This window comes from Salmo salar, chromosome 07, assembly GCF_965601325.2.
Source record: "Salmo salar chromosome 07, fSalSal1, whole genome shotgun sequence".
Classification (NCBI taxonomy): Eukaryota; Metazoa; Chordata; class Actinopteri; order Salmoniformes; family Salmonidae; genus Salmo; species Salmo salar.
The window spans coordinates 29,320,844-29,341,415 of NC_138297.1; the positions used below are offsets into that span (position 1 = coordinate 29,320,844).

Sequence of the window (20,572 nt, forward strand, 5' to 3'; positions counted from 1 at the left end):
TGGCAAGTCGGTTAGGACATTTACTTCGTGCATGACACAAGTAATTTTTCCAACAATTGTTTACAGATAGATTGGTTCACTTACAATTCACTGTATCACAATTCCAGTGGGTCAGAAGTTTACAAACACTAGGTTGACTGTGCCTTTAAACAGCTTGGAAAATTCCAGAAAATGATGTCATGACTTTAGAAGCTTCTGATAGGCTAATTGACATAATTTGAGTGAATTGGAGGTAACTGTAACTGTGGATGTATTTCAAGGCCTACCTTCAAACCCAGTGCCTCTTTGCTTGACATCATGGGAAAATCTAAATAAATCAGTCAAGACCTCAACATTTTTTTGTAGACCTCCACAAGTATGGTTCATCCTTAACACACTTTTACACAGGGCTTCCTGATGAATAATACAGTGAAGAAATATAAATTCCTCAGAGTTAGGGCTTTCTTCTTTTACTTTGTCTTGTAATCTTTTTAGTAGGCCAATGTTTTTACAGGTTATATAAGTCAGAGCCCCTGTTTGTTCCCATCTTTGATTCCATCGCAAGAAGTTCCTCTGTTATTTCAAAGTTCTCATTTATTCCTCTGACAAAAATGTAAAGTTTAGTGATGTCTCTGATGTCAGTACTCTCATACAGTGCTAATTGAAAAAAGATCGAAGCCATCTGCTTTTTTCTTCAACTCAGAGATTAGCTCTTCACCTATCACTTTCAGACACCTAATGATGGTCCTGCGTGATAAGCAAATTTTCTCGAATTGGCTTTTACTCTCAGGACAAAGTATACCAACAGTATACCTACCATACACTCTTTCACAAACTCCCCTTCAGAAAAAGGCTTGCTACGTTTTGCAATTTTATGTACCACTACGTAGCTTGCCTTAGTTATGGAGTCTTGAGTAGAGCACCATTTAGTGAACGTATTTTGTTGGGCTTTTAAGTTTGTGGCAAGTTTTGAGGGCTTGCTTGCCTTTTCATGAGAGGTCAGATTGCTAGCGTAGTTAGCATGCTTGCTTGAAAAATGACGATTGAGATTATATTCCTTAAAAACGGCAACACTTTCTGGGCATATCAGACATACCGCCTAATGTCCAATATTAGTAAAAAAGTATTTTGCTGTCCATTCTTCTTTAAACACATGACATTCATAGTCCACTTTTCTTATTTTCGCAGCACTCATTTTTCACGTCAAAAGCCATCAAGCAATGAAGTGGCTACGATGACTGAGCGCATTCTGAATCTGACTGTAGGCCCAAATACAGATCGCAGTGCCAGACTACATCGCCATCTATTGGAGGTTGTTTGTATATCATGGAATGAGTAATTTTAGGCCAAAAATTGTAACTCAAATATAATAATATTTTATATATTTCAAAAATGTCTCGCAGGGGCTCCCAAGTGGCGCAACGGTCTAAGGGCTAGAGGCTTTACTACGGTCCCGGGTTCATATCCCGGGCTGTGCCACAACCGGCCATAATCAGGAGTCCCATAGAACGGCACACGATTGGCCCAGCGTTGTCCGGGTTAGGGGAGGGTTTGGCTGGTGGGGCTTCACTTGGCTCATCACACTCTAGTGACTCCTTGTGGGGGGCCAGGTGCCTGCAGGCTGACCCCGGGTGCCAGTTGAACAGTGTTTCCTCTGACACATTGGTGCGGCTGGCTTCCGTGTTAAGGACTCTATCGTGGGCTGGATTGAAGTGACTGGCAGGTTGGATACGGACCGCACTTTGCCCCCCTTGAGCTAGCAGCTACTTTTGATTATACAACATTATTTGATAATGCTAGCGAACCAGGCTGGCCATGATACCACACAGATGAAAGGGGAATGATACTGTTGCTAGCAATATATAGTTCAAGTTGGAAGTTTACATACACCTTAGTAAAACACATTACAACTCAGTTTTTCACAATTCCTGACATTTAATCCTAGTAACAATTCCCTGTTTAGGTCAGTTAGGATCACCACCTTATTTTCAGAATGTGAAATGTCAGAATAATAGTAGAGATAATTATTTATTTCAGCTTTTATTTCTTTCATCACATTCCCAGTGGGTCAGAAGTTTACATACACTAAATTTTATTAGGTAGCGTTGCCTTTAAATTGTTTAACTTGGGTGAAACGTTTTGGGTAGCCTTCCACAAGCTTCCACAATAAGTTGGGTGAATTTTGGCATATTTCTCCTGACAGAGCTGGTGTAACTGAGTCAGGTTTGTAGGCCTCCTTGCTCGTACACGCTTTTTCAGTTTTGCCCACACATTTTCTATAGGATTGAGGTCAGGGCTTTGTGATGGCCACTCCAATACCTTGACTTTGTTGTCCTTAAGCCATTTTGCCACAACTTTGGAAGTACGCTTGGGTCATTGTCCATTTGGAAGACCCATTTGCGACCAAGCTTTAACTTCCTGACTTGTCTTTAGATGTTGCTTCAATATTGTCATAAAATAAGTTGTACTCATCCTTGAAAATGTCGTACTGGAGAGAAGAGGACCAAGGCGCAGCGAGACTGTGAATACTCATACTTTAATAGACTCCAGTAAGGCATCCACAGGAAACCAATAACACGACAATAACAGTCTGACTAGGCACACGGCTAAGCACAGAACAATTCCCCACAACCCCAAAGACAAACACACACACCTATATAGGACTTCCAATCAAAGGCAACTATACACACCTGCCTTCAATTGGAAGTCCCAATCATCCACCCAACATTTAACCAACACAAACATGCCACGTCCTGACCCCAAAACTAAAACACTAGCTCCATCTGCTGGTCAGGACGTGACAAATATATCCATATATATCCACATTTTCTACAATGTAGAAAATAGTAAACATAAAGAAAAACTCTTGAATGAGTAGGTGTCCAAACCTTTGACTGGTACTATATATAAACACAGGGAAATCACTGGGCCTTCAATGCACTTTAGGCTACTGTTTGATCAATTCATGGTTTTAATAGTTGCACTCTGGTGTTGAAAGCTAGGGCCGTTGTGAACGGTGTGGGCTGGCATCTACCAGCTAACGTTTGTTGCCTATGCTTTAGGCCTAGTGCTTATTTGACTCATTATATACCTAGCTTTATTTAACAGCATTATTTGAAAGGATTTGAGGGTTAGTTTAAGACAGAGTTTCCCAAACTCGGTCCTGGGTACCCCAAGGGGTGCATGTTTTGGTTTTCCCCTAGGACTACACAGCTGATTCAAATAATCAACTTATCATTGGGCTTTTATTATTTTAATCAGCTGTGTATTGCTATGGAAAAAAACAAAAACGTGCACCCCTTAGGGTCCCCAGGACCGAGTTCGGGAAACGCTGGTTTAAGAATTGGGGAAACAGGGCAGCAGGTCATGGGATATGTCGTTGAAGATTTTACGCACGGGCCCCTGTAGACTATAAGCAAAGCAGCGCAGTTCAAATCAAATTTTATTGGTCACATACAAGTGATTAGCAGATGTTAATGCGGGTGTAACGAAATGCTTGTGCTTCTAGCTCTCACAGCGCAGTACTATCTAACAAGTAATATCTAACAAATTACACAACATATACCCAATACACAAAAATCTAAGTAGGAATTATGACTATATATACAGTACATATGGACGAGCGACGTCAGAGTGGAACGGACTAAGATACAGTAGAATAGTATAGAAAAACAGTATATACATACGAGATGAGTAATGCAAGATATGTAAACATTATCAAGTGAATGAGATACCGTAGAATAGTATAGAAAACAGTATATACACGAGATGAGTAACGCTAGATATGTAAACATTAACTAAGATACCGTAGAATAGTATTGAATACAGTATATACATATGAGATGAGTAAAGCAAGATATGTAAACATCATTAAAGTGACTAGTGTTCCCTTTATTAAAGTGGTCAGAGATTCATAGTCTATGCCTATAGGCAGCAGCCACTAATGTGCTAGTGATGGCTGTTTAACAGTCTGATGGCCTTGAGATAGAAGCTGTTTTTCAGTCTCTCGGTCCCAGCTTTGATGCACCTGTACTGATCTCGCATTCTGGATGATAGTGGGGTGAACAGGCAGTGGCTCGGGTGGTTGATGTCCTTGATGTTCTTTTTGGACTTCCTGTGACATCGGGTACTGTAGGTGTCCTGGAGGGCGGGTAGTTTGACCCCGGTAATGCGTTGGGCAGACCGCACCACCCTCTGGAGAGCCTTGTGGTAGCGGGCGGTGCAGTTGCCGTACCAGGCGGTGATACAGCCCGACAGGATGCTCTCAATTGTGCATCTGTAACATTTTCTGAGTATTATAGGTGACAAGCCAAATTTCTTTAGCCTCCTGAGGTTGTTGCGCCTTCTTCACCACACTGTCTGTGTGGGTGGACCATTTCAGTTTGTCAGTGATGTGTACACCAAGGAACTTGAAGCTTTCCACCTTCTCCACTGCGGTCCCGTCGATGTAGATAGGGGCTTGCTCCCTCTGTTGTTTCCTGAAGTCCACGATCATCTCCTTTGTTTTGTTGACATTGAGTGAGAGGTTGTTTTCCAGGCACCAAACTCCCTGAGCCCTCACCTCCTCCCTGTAGGCTGTCTCGTTATCGTTGGTAATCAAGCCTACCACTGTTGTGCCGTCTGCAGACTTGATGATTGAGTTGGAGGCGTGCTTGGCCACGCAGTCATGGGTGAACAGGGAGTACAAGAGGGGACTGAGAACGCACCCTTGTGGGGTAACACTTTACTTGACAGCCAGCGTCATAACATGTTATGACACGGTCATAACCATGTCATATGTCAACACTGTCATGACACTGTTGTGACATACACCAGAAGGCCAAAAGTATGTGGACACCTGCTTGTCGAACATCTCATTCCAAAATCATTGGCATTAATATTTTTATTTTAACTAGGCAAGTCAGTTAAGAACAAATTCTGATTTTACAAAGACAGCCCTGAGTTGGTCCCCCCTTTGCTGCCAACAGCCGCTAGGAACATTGCTGCGGGGACTTGCTTCCATTCAGCCACGAGCATTAGTGAGGTCAGACACTGATGTTGGGCGATTAGGTCTGGCTCGCAGTCGGCGTTCCAATTCATCCCAAAGGTGTTTGATGGGGTTGAAGTCAGGGATCTGTGCAGGCCAGTCAAGTTCTTCCACACCGATCTTGACAAACCATTTCTGTATGGACCTCGCTTTGTGAACGGGGGCATTGTCATGCTGAAACAGGAAAAGACCTTCCGCAAACTGTTGCCACAAAGTTGGAAGTACACAATCTTCTAGAATGTCATTGTATGCTGAAGCGTTGATTTCCTTTCCCTGGAACTAAGGGGCCTAACCCGAACCATGAAAAACAGCCACAGACCATTATACCTCCTCCACCAAGCTTTACAGTTGGCACTATGACTTTGGGCAAGTAGCGTTATCCTGCCATTCGCCAAACCCAGATTCGTCCATCGGACTTCCAGATGGGGAAGCGTGATACATCACTCCAGAGAACTCATTTCCACTGCTCCAGAGTCCAATAGCGGCGAGATTTACACCACTCCAGCCGACGCTTGGTTCCAGCCGGCGCTTGGCACTCTAGCCGATACTTTTCACCACGCCAGCCGATGCTCGGTAGTGAGTGTTGCAAACGAGCATAAACAATTGTTACACACTTCGTCACTCGCCACTCCCTTTCTGAGAACTTGTGGCCTACCACTTTGCGGCTGACCCATTCATGCTCCTAGATGTTTCCACTTCACAATAACAGCACCAGTAGGGCTGAAATTTTATGAACTAACTTGTTGAAAAGGTGGCATCCTATGATGGTGCCACATTAAAAGTCATCGAGCTCTTAAGTAAGGTCATTCTACTGCCTATGTTTGTCTATGGAGAGTGCATGGCTGTGTGCTCGATTTTATACACCTGTCAGCAAATAGCCGAATCCACTAATTTGAAGGGGTGTCCACATACTTCTGTATATATAGTGTATATTGCTTTATTTTATGGCTGATTATGACACCTACATAAGTGTCAAAACCCACAAAACCTACCACACAAGGCAAAACATTCCATTACACCATAGTCTACTTGTCAACAGAATATTTATGTTATGTAACATTTTCTGAAATTGACCATTATTAAATTATTATTATTGTAATTGCGCACACATTCATGTCAGACATGCACCTACCCCAACGCTCAGTTTCTGATTACTGGGATGAATGGGGGACCAGATTTAAGGAGCAGGACAAGACACCCTCTTTTTGACTGATGACGGACATAAGGGCATTTACCTGACAGGCCTATCTGGCTTATATGATTATGATGGTCATAATGCTTCTTCACAGTGTTATAAAGTGTATTTTCTTAGTCCAAGTAAAGTGACACACGATGATCACAATGCTTTATGACAGTGTCATAAAGTGTATTTTCAAACAAGTGATTTAAAATGATGAAAAAAAACATGACTAAAGAATTCATTACAACAACTAAGGACTTAAGAAACAAACTTTCAAAAGAAAAAAGCTTATTGGCAGGGAAAAAAATGATTTGAATAAATGTGGGTTTTGACACCTATCTACAAAGCATTTGGAAAGTATTCAGACCCCTTCCCCTTTTCCACATTTTGTTACGTTACAGTCTTATTCTAAAATGGATTAAATAAAACCATCAATCTACACACAATACCCCATAATTACAAAGTGAAAACAGGTATTTAGAAATGTTTGCAAAATGTACATGTCAGAGCAAAAACCAAGCCATGAGTTCGAAGGAATTGTCCGTAGAGCTCTGAAAAAGAATTCTGTCGAGGCACAGATCTGGGGAAAGGTACAAAAGAAATCTGCAGTATTGAAGGTCCCCAAGAACACAGTGGCCTCCGTCATTCTTAAATGGAAAACGTTTGTAACCACCAAGACTCTTCCTAGAGCTGGCCGCCTGGCCAAACTGAGAAGTCGGGGGAGAAGGACCTTGGTCAGGGAGATGACCAAGAACCCGATGGTCATTCTGACAAAGCTCCAGAGTTCCTCTGTGGAGATGGGAGAACCTTCCAGAAGGACAACCATCTCTGAAAATAGCTGTGCAGCAACGCTATGTGTGATATTTCAGTTTATTTGTAATACAATTTGTAAAATGTCTAAAAAACTGTTTTTGTTTTATCATTATGGGGTATAGATTGATGAGGGAAAAAAACTATTTAAACCATTTTAGAATAAGGCTGTAACGTAACAAAATGTAGAAAAAGTCAAGGGGTCTGACTACTTTCCGAATGCACTGTAGGTGTCATAACCAGCCATAAAGCAGTTATGACCATGTCATAATGTGTTATGACGCTGGGTGTCAAGTAAAGTGTTACTGTACCTTCAATATCATGGATTGCTGCATGTTGCAAAAATGTATATTACTATTGTGACCCATAATTGCCATGGTAATTTTGTAAAAATCCAGTCAATGAGCATTATGGGTAATGGAGTCATTCTACAGATTCAAAATGGGCCTACAATTGCTTACATCAAATGCATTATGACAGCACGATTTCCCCTGGCAAAATTGCCATTCCAAACACAAAAAAAATGTATAATATACAAAACACAGCGACATATCAAGTGTACAGCCATGTGTAAGAGGACGACACTCTGCTTTTTAACCTAAAATGAAGAAAATCTGCCCAAAATTGTAGACTCTCCCGCAGCTTAGAAGGCTTATATTATAATATAGATAAGCAGCATTAGGTCAATATGGATGTGAAACAGTCTTAAGCATTTTCTGGAAAGTACTTTTTTTTTAAGTACAAATAACATCAGTCAGACCATTTTCTCATCACCCTTAGAGAAATTCCAAAACAAACTAAGAGGAATTCCTGTTTCTAATGCCGTGAAAACATCAACAGACTTTGAACAGCAGATCTGTGTGTTTCCTAAAATACTCTGTTCTGTTCTATCATTACCTCATCATTCAAATAAAATCAAACTTTATTTACAAAAGTAAATTAGTCACACATCTATATGAATATGAAATATCCAGAGTTGTTTTCTTCTGTTTTTTCCCCGCCTAAGAGTGTCCACATCCTACCCTTTTGTTTCCTTCTTCTTACATAATATCTATTTGTCATAATTTAATTGCTTCTATCAATTTTCATCCAATTTAATTCCTTTGTGGATGGGTTTTCACATGTGTCAGCAGGCTAGACTTTTGAGTGAAGCTTCTCCCACAGTCACCACAGCTAAATGGTTTCTCTCCTGTGTGAGTCAATTTATGCATGTTTAGGTGTTGCTTGAGATTGAAGCTTTTCCCACAGTCACAACAGCTAAATGGTTTCTCTCCTGTGTGAGTGAGTTTATGCTTCCTTAGGTTCCCCTTCAAATTGAAACTTTTCCCACAGTCACCACAGCTGAATGGTTTATCTCCTGTGTGAGTCAGTTTATGCTTCCTTAGGTTCCCCTTCAAATTGAAGCTTTTCCCACAGTCACCACAGCTAAACGGTTTCTCTCCTGTGTGAATACGTATATGTTCAGATAGGGTCCACTTCTGATGGAAGCCTTTCCCACAGTCACTACAGGTAAATCGTTTCTCTCCTGTGTGAGTAAATATATGCTTCTTAAGGGAACCCTTCTGACTAAAGCCTTTTCCACAGACACCACAGCTAAATGGTTTCTTTCCTGCGCCAGTCAGTATATCTATGGTTAAGTGTTCCTTGAGATTGAAGCTCTTCCCAGAGTCATCACAGCTACAGCTAAATGGTTTCTCTTCTGTGTGAATCATCATGTGCTTGGACAGATCTCCTTTCACTTTGAAGGTCTTGCCACAAACAGGACAGGTGCAGGGTTTCCCACCATGACAGAGTTGGACATGTGCCTTCAGTTTACAGGTGGAGTTATAGTCTTTTTTGTAGAAGCAGCATTCACTGGGTCTCTTCTTGGGGAGAGTAACATGCCTCTGTAGGTCAGCTTTCAGAGCAAACGTTTCAGCACAGTCACAGAAGCTGTGAGTTTTTCTAGACATGGTGATGGGTTTGAAACAGTGTTCCCCCAATGGTGGGCTGCTGTCAAGTCCTACTGGGTTGCGGCTTACAACTGAGCAATGGCTGGAGTCATTGTTTTGATTATATGGAGGGTCACTGGGATTGTCGAGACCCTTTAGGTGGGTCACAGTGCCAAAAGGTTTAGAATCCACTGTTTTAGAGTCACTGTCTCTGTTCTCCACAGTCTGGGTTTGGGGAAGAGTCAAGGACCAAAGTGGGTCTTCCTGATCCCATTCACTTTTCACACAGAAAGGAGTGAATTTAAACTCTATGATATCAGCCTCCAGCCTCTGAAGCTGCTCTTCCTCCTGACTGGTGCCGAGTTCCTCCTGTTCCTCTTTAATCTCTGTGTGCTCTAGGTCCTCCTGCCCCAGACTAGGGCTCCACTCCTGCTCACAGTGCTGCTGCTCAGGGGGAACCTCCTCTTCAGAAGCTATGGGAGAGAGCTGCAGGGAGTCTGGAGGGAAGAAGAGGAGCAGAGGTTTGCTATATACCACATAATTAAATAGAATACCTGAATCACACAGTCATCAGCCTTTAGACATGCCTGAGTACACCTAGCTACACTAAATATACAAAAGTAGTATGTTTTTATTTTACCATTATTTTGTCAGGTAAGTTGACTGATAACACATTCTCATTTACAGCAACGACCTGGGGAATAGTTACAGGGGAGAGGAGGGGGGGGATGAATGAGCCAATTGTAAACCGGGGGATGATTAGGTGGCCATGATGGTATGAGGACCAGATTGGGAATTTAGCCAGGACACCGGGGTTAACACCCCTACTCTTACGATAAGTGCCACGGGATCTTTAGTGACCACAGAGAGTCAGGACACCCGTTTAACGTCCCATCTGAAGGACAACACCCTACACAGGGCAGTGTCACTGCCCTGGGGCATTCGGATATTTTTTTAGACCTGAGGAAAGAGTGCCTCTATGTGGTAGATTATAAGGTGCTATCTGAACACAAGCGTGAAGTATAGAGTCTTTTTTTATGTTTTGGTCAAATATCACGACTTAGTTCAGCATATTGGTTATGAAATTGGACATTTGAAACCAGGGTTTTGATACTGGGCAATACATCGAAAATCCACGACAACAGGAAGCAGAAACAGTACTTTTAAGATAATTTTTCAACAGGGATCAACTTAATCAGGTAAAAACTGTCGAACGAGCCCCAAAAAGTGCTATGATTTATAGATTTTTATGATATTAGTTAATCATGAAAATGCGTTTGGCCTGCCTAGCTAATTGGCAGTGTTGGGGAGTAGTGAACTACATGTAGTTTAAAGGACCAATGCAGCTGTTTTTAAATCAATATCAAATCATTTCTGGGTAACAATTGGGCACCTTACTATAATAGTTTTCCATTAAAATGGCAAAAAATTGCTCTTAAGCAAGAATTTGGCTAGGACTGTCTGGGAGTGGTCTGAATGGGGAGGGAGAAACTTAAAACTAGCTGTTATTGGCAGAGAGGTTTGGAACTCTCTGTATTATTGGTATATTAACCAATTTACCACCTGGTGATGACTCCAGGCAAGCCAAAACTCCCACCCATGGAAACAGGCAGATGAGAAGGTCCTGTGTAGATTGCATTTTCAACCAGAAAGTATCAGGAATTCAGCTATTAGTCACAACCTGTTGCTGACAGGTGAATTACATCGAGCACAAATCCATGCAATCTCCATAGACAAACATTGGCAGTAGAATGGGCTGACTGAAGTGCTCAGTTACTTTCAACTTGGCACTATGATAGGATGCCACCTTTCCAACAAGTCAGTATGTCAAATTTCTGCCCTGCTAGAGCTACCCCGGGAAACTGTAAGTGCTGTTATTGTGAAATGGAAATGTCTAGGAACAACAACGGCTCAGCAGCGAAGTGGTAGGCCACACAAGCTCACAGAATGGGAACGTCAAGTGCTGAAGTTTGCAGCGCGTAAAAATCGTCTGTCCTCGGTTTCAACACTCACTACCAACTTCCAAACTGCCTCTGGAAGCAACGTCAGCACAATAACTGTTCTTTCGGGAGCTTGCCGCCATTGGACTCTGTAGCAGTGGAAACGCATTCTCTGGAGTGATGAATCACGCTTCACCATCTGGCAGTCCGAAGGAAAAATCAGTGTTTGGCAGCTGCCAGGAGAACACTACCTGCCCCAATGTATTGTGCCAACTGTACAGTTTGATGGAGGAGGAATAATGGTCTGGGGCTGTTTTTCATGATTCGGGCTAGGCCCCTTAGAAATCTTAACACTGCAGCATACAATGACATTCTAGACGATTCTGTCCTTCCAACTTTGTGGCAACAGTTTGGGGAAGGCCCTTTCCTGTTTCATCATGACAATGCCCCCATTCACAAAGCGAGGTCCATACATAAATGGTTTGTTGAGATCAGTGTGGAAGAACTTGACTGGCCTGCACAGAGCCCTGTCCTCAACCCCATCGAACACCTTTGGGATGAATTGGAACACCAGCTGCGAGCCAGGCCTAATCGTCCAACATCAGTGCCCAACCTTACTAATGCTCTTGGGGCTGCATGGAGGTCCCCGCAGCAATGTTCCAACATCTAGTGGAAAGCCTTCCCGAAAGAGTGAAGGCTGTTATAGCAGCAAAGGGGGAACCAACTCCATATTAATGCCCATGATTTTGGAATGAGATGTTCAATGAGCAGGTGTCCACATACCTTTGGTCATGTACTGTAGTTTCTTAGCAAAGAGCAATTCCTCAATTTCTGCAGGACTGTCTGGGAATGGGGATGGGAAATCTGAATACTAGCTTTTATAGTTGCGAAGAGACAGAATCACTAGATCACTTATTCTGGTATTGAACCTATGTAGCTTGTTTCTGGTCACAGGTTCAGGAATGGCAGAAAAATCACACCATTCACCTAAAACTAACCCTACAAATAGCACAGTTGGGAGCATTGGAAAACCATAGTCAATAAACAAAAAATAACACTTAGTAAAAATATAAACGTTTGACTTACAATCTGTAGATACTATGCATGTGTATGTGAAACAACATAGCACAGGTGAAAAATATACGGCACATGGAAATCATAAGCGGGTGGTCTACAGAAATAGGTGAGGTTGGCTGAGGGTAGCTAAGGGGTAGGATTAAAAGCTCATGATTTATAATAGTTATGACTGAAAACACTATTTCACATTTACCTGATATGTTTAAGTACAATCTATCCAGATGTCAGAGCTGGGCTCAATTCAAATTAACGTCATTTTCATTTAAAATTCTGAGATGTAAATAGTTTGGTAATGAATAGCTTCTACTTGTCAGTTTATTGAGAAATCATTGAAAATAAATGAACATTTTACAATTACTGAATTGTAATTTTAGTTTACTTTCTGAATTGACTGCCTTCAATTTGAATTGAGCCCTACCCTGATGTATATCAAATAACTATATTTTTGCTATGTAACTAATGTGTAAAAAAAAAGTGGCATGTATATAAAATGTGTGTAGAGTTTTGTCTTCCGATGACAAAAATGGGCAGCAAAAAAAAAAGCTGTTATTGGCAGAGAAGTTTGCAACTCTTTCTTATTGGTCTATTAACTCATTTACCGTCTGGTGATGTCACCAGGTAGGCCAAAACTCCATCCCACCAAAACGGGATGAAATGGCTCTTTTCAAACAGCTTTTACACTGAAAAGGCATTATCATAATTTTATCATAAAAAAAAATATAAAACACAGGAAATCACGTTTTTGACTGCACTAGGTCTTTAAGTGAACTATATTTTGTTAAGGGTGGCTTTCATGTCACTTAACTTCCTTCAGTGTGAAGTACTTTCACAGTATACCTATTAAGTGTACCTACTAAGCCCACCAAAATCGAAGTTTAGATGTTTCTAACATATACTGCCCTAATTTTTGTAGAAGTAAATATAAAATGACAGATTAATCTCTTGTGAAGTTTTATTAGTTTACTTTAATTTTTAAAGTTTTTATAAGACATAAAATATTTGATAAAATATGTGAAAAGTCCGGACTGGGCTTAATGGGTACCGAGTGTACCCTTTAAGCTCATGCATGTGTTCCAAATAAGCCAACCTCTTAAAAAATATATTTTAATTCATTTCCAAATGTTTAGAACTTAAACTGACATTTCATATGGTAAAATTATTTACTTGTCAAACATGTAAGCACAACATGTAAAGTGATGGTCCCATGTTTCATGAGCTGAAATATAAACAACCCCAGAAATTTTCCCATACGCACAAAAAGCTTATTTCGATAAAAAAAATGTTGCACAAATTTCTTTACATCCCTGTTAGTGAGCCTTTCTCCATTGCCAAGATAACCCATCCACCTGACAGGTGTGGCATATCAAGAAGCTGAATAAACAGAATGATTATTACACAGGTGCACCTTGTGCTGGGGACAACAAAAGGACACTCTAAAATGTGCAGTTTGTCACAAAACACAATGCCACAGATGTCTCAAGATTTGAGGGAGTGTGCAATTGGCATGCCGACTGCAGGAATGTCCACCAAAGCTGTTACCAGAGAATTTAATGTTCATTTCTCTACCATAAGACGACTCCAACGTCATTTTAGAGAATTTGGCAATAAGTCCAACCACCCTCACAACCGCAGACCATGTGTAACCACACCAGCCCAGGACCTCCACATCCAGCTTCTTCACCTGAGGGATCATCTGAGACCAGCCACCCGGACAGCTGATGAAACTGTGGGTTTGCACAACCACATAATTTCTGCACAAACTGTCAGAAACCGTCTCAGGGAAGCTCATCTGCTTGCTCGTTGTCCTCAACAGGGTCTCGACCTGACTGCAGTTCGCCATCATATAACGGACTTCAGTGTGTATGTTGTTGTGTGGGCGAGCGGTGTGCTGATGTAAACGTTGTGAATAGAGTGCCCCATGGTGGCGGTGGGGTTATGGTTTGGGCAGGCATAACCTGCTGACAATGAACACAATTCCATTGTATCAATGGCAATTTCAATGCAGAGATACCATGATGAGATCCTGAGGCCCATGGTTGTGCCATTCATCCGCTGCCATCACCTCATGTTTCAGCATGATAATGCACGGCCCGATGTTGCAAGGATCTGAACATAAATTCCTGGAAGCTGAAAATGTCCCAGTTCTGCCATGGCCTGCATACTCACCAGACTTGCCACCCCATTGAGCACGTTTGTAATGCTCTGTATTGACCTGTACGACAGCGTGTTCCAGTTCTCGCCAATATCCAGAAACTTCGCACAGCCATTGTAGTGGAGTGGGACAACATTCCACAGGTCACAATCAACAGCCTGATCAACTCTATGCGAAGGAGCTGTGTCGCGCTGCATGAGGCAAATAATGGTCACACCAGATACTGACTGGTTTTCTGATCCACGCCCTGACCTTTTTTTTAAGGTATCTGTGACAAACAGATGCATATCTGTATTCCCAGTAATGTGAAATCCATAGATTTGGGCCAAATGCATTTATTTCAATTGACTGATTTCCTTATATAAACTGTAACATGTTGCGTGCGTTTATATTTGTGTTCAGTATACATACGAACCTATACATGTTATCTTCGGTGTGATACACAGCTGTCTCCGTAGCCGATCATTCTCCTCCTGGTACCCCACTACCGTTTTCTCAACTGCCCCGAAAATCTCCACAGCAGCAGCCGTTAAACGCTCATTCAAAAACACACGCAAGAACTCTAGTTTAGACATTTTTTGTCAAATTAGTTTTGCGTTGCAAATTCAACTGAGTCAGTTGGTATTTCTTTAGTCAGCACAATGAATGTTCAAAATCCAAACAAATTCGTCTCCAATCCTACTTCCGCGTTCTACTCAAGGAATTTTAGACGATTCCTTGGTTCTAGCAAGCGTGTGAAGCCCAGAAACACAACAGCGCCGCCAGCTGGTTGGGGGTTTACTACCGCGCAAGGCAGCCAGTCTGGAGACGAGTAAAGTGAAACGATAACTACATTAAAAAAATAATGTTTTAACATTACATAAACAGTGGTTATCATAAGTATAGGATGATCTGGGAGAATCAATTATTTCTCAGGAGTCGATTGTATATCAATGAATGAAAAATAGTCTTCAAGAAATGGACAGAGATCTTTTCTGGAAAGTATATATTTAATGTATCAACAATAACATCAGTCTGACCATTCATTCTCGAAATGGTTTCTCTCCAGAGAGAAATGGTTTCTCCCCTGTGTGAGTTGCTTTGTGCTTCCTTAGGTAACCTTTGAGACTGAAGCTTTTCCCACAATTGAATAATTTATCTCCTGTGTGAGTCAGTTTGTGCACCATTTGGGTCTTTAGGGTCTGCCTTAGCCCAAGAATGTACTCTTAAGGAGTGTAGATGAGCCTGAGCCTTGTCAGCTCAGGGATTCGATCTAGCAACCTTTCGGGTACTGCCCCAACGCTCTAACCACAAGGCTACCTGCCGCCCCTACACTAACCCTAACCCTATAAAGATGTGTATTAATTTAACTTTTTTTTTGTGAAAATGATTTCTTGCTGATATGAAAGATACATTCCTTATGTTTCCAAAACTGTACCGCAAGCTATGCCTGTTCACATTTACACCAAGCGTAGGGGCTGTTATCAAAAGTCCCCTGAGAAGAAGTTACCGTCATCAATAAGCGCTAAAGGTAAATAGCGTCTATGAATAGGGTCTGCCTGTGATTGACATTTTCCCACAGTCACCACAGTTAAATGATTTCTCTCCTCTGTGAATCAGTTTATGCCTGGTTAGGGTCCCCTTGAGACTGAAGCTTATTCCACAACAACAGCTAAATTATTAATCTCCTGTGTGAGTCAGTATATTTGTCCCTAGGTCTCCCTTCTGACTGAAGCTTTTCCCACAGTCATCACAGCTAAATGGTTTCTCTTCTGTGAGAGTCAGTTTGTCCTTCCTTAGGTAATCTTTGAGACTGAAGCTTTTCCCACAGTCACCACCGCTAAATTATTTCTCTCCTGTGTGAATCTACATGTGTCTCGACAGAACTCCTTTCAGTTTGAATGTCTTGACAAAAACAGGACAGGTGCAGTGTGTCCCACCGTGACAGAGTCGGACATCGGCCTTCAGTTTACAGTTGTAGCACTTGTTGCAGAAAAGGCATTCATTGGGTCTCTTCTTGACGAGAGTCACATGCCTCTGCAGGTCAACTTTCAGAGCAACCGTTTCACCACAGTCACGGCAATGGCACGTTTTTGTAGACGTGGTGCTGGGTTTGGAACAGTGTTCCCCCATTGATGGGTTTGGATCCAATGGAGGGTTTGGATCCAATGATGGGCTGGGATCCAATGGTGGGTTTGGAACCAGTGGTGGGTTGGGATCCAATTGTGGGCTGCTGTCAAGTACTACTGGGTTGCTGCTTATGGGTGAGCTGTGGCTGGAGGCATTGTTTCAAGATTTAATGCCACATGCACAATGAAGTACAGTGAAATGCCTTTCTTGTAAACTCTAACACCAAGGCAGTAATCAATAACAATGTAATACTAAAAATAACAAGGTTTAACAAAACAAGAAGAGCACGATAAAGTAAGTAAGCCTACCATATACAGGGTCAGTTCCAGTACCATATTTACAACGTGCAGAGATACTGGATCGATAGAGGTAGATATGTAAAGGGGTAAGGTGACTTGGCATCAGGACACATGATAAACAGAGTAGCAGAAGCTTATATGAGGATTGTATGTGAGTGGGTGTGTGTAGCGTCAGTATAAATGTATGTTCATATTATGTGTGTGTGAGCAAATGATGGAGTGAGTGTTTGTATGTGTGTTGGAGTATCAGTGTGTGTAGTGTGTAGGGCCCTGTGAGAGTGCCTGTAGAGACGGTGCAAATATAAGAAGAAAATATAAAGGTCAACTCAGATAGTCAGTGTAGCCATTTTGTTAGCTATTTAGTAACTGTAGCTATGTAGGATTCTTATGGCATGGGGATAGAAGATGTTCAGGAGCCTGTTGGTGTCAGACTTGATGCACCAGTTTGCTTGCCGTTCGGAAGAAGAGAGAACAGTCTATGGCTTGGTTGGTATGAGTCTAACGGTTTTCCAGGCCTTCCTTTCACACCGCCTGATATAGAGGTCCTGGATGGCAGGGAGCTCGGCCCAAGTGGTGTACTGGGCTGTCCTCACCACCCTCTGTAGCACCATTAGAAGGCGGTGCTATTGCCGTACCAATCAGTGATGCAGCCACTGAAGATGCTCTCAATGGTACAGCTGTAGAACTTTTTGAGGATTTGAGGGCCCATGCCAAACCTTTTCAACCTCCTGAGGGGGAAGAGGCACTGTTGCGCCTTCTTCACGAATGTGCACGCGTGTGTGAACCATTTTAAGTTCTTAGTGATTTGGACACAGAGGAACTTGAAGCTCTCGACCCGCTCAACTGCAGCCCTGATGTGGATGGGGGCATGCTCACACCCTCGTTTCCTGTAGTCCGCGATCAGCTCCTTGGTCTTACTGACGTTGAGGGAGAGGTCGTTGTTCCTTCCCCACACTAACAGGCCACTGACCTTCTCCCTGTAGGCTGTCTCATCGTCACTGGTGATCAGGCCTACCACCATTGTTTTTGATTATCTAGAGGGTCACAAGGAATGTCGAGACCCTTTAGGTGAGTCACAGTGCCAAAAGGTTTAGGATCCACTGGTTTAGTCACTCTCTCTGTTCTTCACAGTCTGAGTTTAGGGAAGAGTCAGGGACTGAAATTGGTCCTCCTGATTACAATCACTATTCAGTCAGGAAGTAGTGAATTTAAACTCTATGATATCAGCTTCAAGCCCTTGAAGCTGCTCTTCCTCCTGACTGGTCCAGAGTTCCTCCTGTTCCTCTTTAATCTGTGTGTGCTCTGGATCCTCCTGACCCAGACTGGGCCTCCTGTCATGATGTGCGCAACTGGTTGAAGGTAAGTCAGGTGCAGGAGAGCAGAGATGGGTGATAACAGGCGCACTTTATTCATGCCCAAGGAAAACAGCGATAACGCCCAAAGTACACAAACGGTACAATAAACAAAACACACGGGCCAAACACATACCCGGCGCAAACCAGCCTGATGCGAACCACACGTAACAAACAAACAATTCCACACACAGACATGGGGGGAACAGAGGATAATATACATTTAGTCAGATGAGGGAATGCGAACCAGGTGTGCGAAAAACCAAGACAAAACAAATGGAAAATGAAAGGTGAGCGGCGATGGCTAGAAGACCGGTGACGTCGACCGCCGAACGCCACCCGAACAAGGAGAGGGACCGACTTTGGTGGAAGTCGTGACACCTCCACTCCTTCTCACAGTGCTGCTGCTCAGGGGGAACCTCCTCTTCAGAGACAGCAAGAGAGAGCTGCAGGGAGTCTGGAGCGAAGGAGAAGAGAAGCAGAGGTTATTGATATACCACAGAATTAAATAGAACACTTGAATTACACACATGAATTATGGATCTCTTTATTGGCCTGGATCTCTATGATCTATACAGCCTTCAGTGAAGATAGCTGACTAGCTATTTGCTTTCTTTCACACAAGCCCATTAATAATCCTTTCCTGCGCAACGGTTTTGGAAACCTTAGACATTGTACTTTCATATTACCCTAAAATAACTTTACAAACAAAAATATACATTTACTGTGCACAGTTTTATAACAGATTCCCACAGAGGTGTTTCGAGTTGCACATTTAGCTGAACTACAATACTTCCTAAGCTAATGCAAACTCAGAAGGGAACACAACAAAAGCTGTGTTAGACAAAAAAAACCTGTGGAAAACAGCTAACATTAAGTAAATTGTTTCTAAATAAGAGTTTCACACATGACCTAATTATCCTCCTCAGCTAATCAAAAGGGAATTAATCCGACGTAGCATTGGAGTCAGAAAGGCAACTTTCTGGAAAATCAGAGTAAATTAAAAATATAATTTTATTCAGAATTCTTCAATGTAAAAATGTGTGACACTGCTGTACAAGCAAGGGGAATCATTGGCTCGTCGGTGCTACTTCTATCCATTCACGGTAAAAGTATAACAACAACTTCTTATAAGGGCACAAGGCCAGACCCAGATGCAGACACAGGAGGCAGATGGTAGAGCTCCGATATTTATTATAACAAAGGGAGTAGGCAAAGGCAGGTAAGGGTCAGGCAAGAGTTCATAAACCAGGTCAGAGTCCAAACAGTACCAGACGATAGGCAGTCTCGAGGTCAGGCCAGGCAGGGGTCAGAAACCATATCCGAGTCCAAAAAAGTATAATGGGATAGGCAGGTTGGTAGTCAGAACAGGCAGAGTGGTCAGGCAGGTGGGTTCGGAGTCAGGACAGGCAAGGCTCGAAACCAGGAGGACTAGAAACAAACAGAGACTGGGAAAAATAGGAGCAAGGAAAACCGCTGGTTGACTTGGCAAACAAGACAAACGAACAGAGAGAAAGTAAACACAGGGATATATACACCGGGGATAATAAGCGACCTGGAAGAGGTGGAAATAATCATATGGACAGGTGAACCAGTTCAGGGTGTGACCCTTCTTAAAATTGTTGAAATGGTGATCACTGAAAGACTAAACGGTTAAGTAATTGAGTAGAACTGTAGCTAGACATTAGTAGATCTATGTACGAACCTATTCTACGTAATTGTATCTCCAGTATGATCCACAGCAGTCTCTCTGCTACGTTATTTCTCCAAACGTGCTGCGTAAATTCTCCTTACCTGCTACGAAAACGTAACTTCCGGTCGTAGCTGTATACCTAGTCAAAACAAACCTGGCGCAACTACATGGTTGTGGACGGACTTGCAGAATTGCATCTCGGCATTAGAACTGGACGGAGTCTGAGGACAATATAAGAGGAACGATCTTGGAGAAACTGAAGATGGACCACAGGAAGATTGAGGTGGAGCTCACCCACAGGACTGGAAAACCCACCACCGGCCCAGGTGACAGGCCCAGGCCGATAGTGGTCAAGTTCCTGAGTTTCAAGGACAAGGTAGCTGTTCTGGAAAGAGCTAGGAACTTGAGAGGAACGTATATCTTCTTTAACGAGGACTATCCTGAAGCTGTGTTCCAGAAGAGGAAGTAACTTATCCCAGCCATGAAAGCTACCGGAGTACGTGAGGACATTGCTTACACCCGCTATGACAGGCTCATTGTCCACCCTCTCTCCGAATAGCCTGGAATGGATGAGAGAGCCAAGCCTATGGGTTCGTAGCTTCAACCCCACAGCCCACACACACACTTACACACACCAACTGATTAATGGATTGCTGAATGTATAACTTTTTTCTCTTGCTTTGTTTGTTCTATTCCATATTATGTATCTCTGATAAGTTACCCAGGAAAGGACTGAAAAGGGCCCATATTAATATATGTAGCCGTAGAAATAGTTAATTAAATCAATAACTTGCTAACATCAGATAACATTCATATATTAGCCTTTTCTGAGACCCACTTAGATAATTAATTTGATGATACAGCATTAGCAAAACAAGGATATAACATTTATAGAAGAGACAGGAATGCTTATGTTGGAGGTCTTGCTGTATACAGTGCCTTCGCAAAGTATTCAGACCTCTTGACTTTTTCCACATTTTGTTACAGTATCGGCCAATATTAGCTAAAAATGCCAACATCGGCA

At 42.4% G+C, this 20,572-nt stretch overlaps 1 protein-coding gene across 1 annotated transcript; it reads right to left on the minus strand.

Moving 5' to 3' along the window:
- Positions 1-7,717: 7,717 nt before the first annotated feature.
- LOC106608987 (uncharacterized) lies at positions 7,718-14,783 on the minus strand. Its single transcript, XM_014207301.3, has 2 exons — positions 14,511-14,783; positions 7,718-9,423 (listed from the first exon to the last, which is right to left on the minus strand). Exons 1-2 carry the CDS (start codon positions 14,668-14,670, stop codon positions 8,090-8,092), a joined length of 1,494 nt encoding a protein of 497 aa, XP_014062776.3. The 5' UTR covers positions 14,671-14,783; the 3' UTR covers positions 7,718-8,089.
- Positions 14,784-20,572: the final 5,789 nt, after the last annotated feature.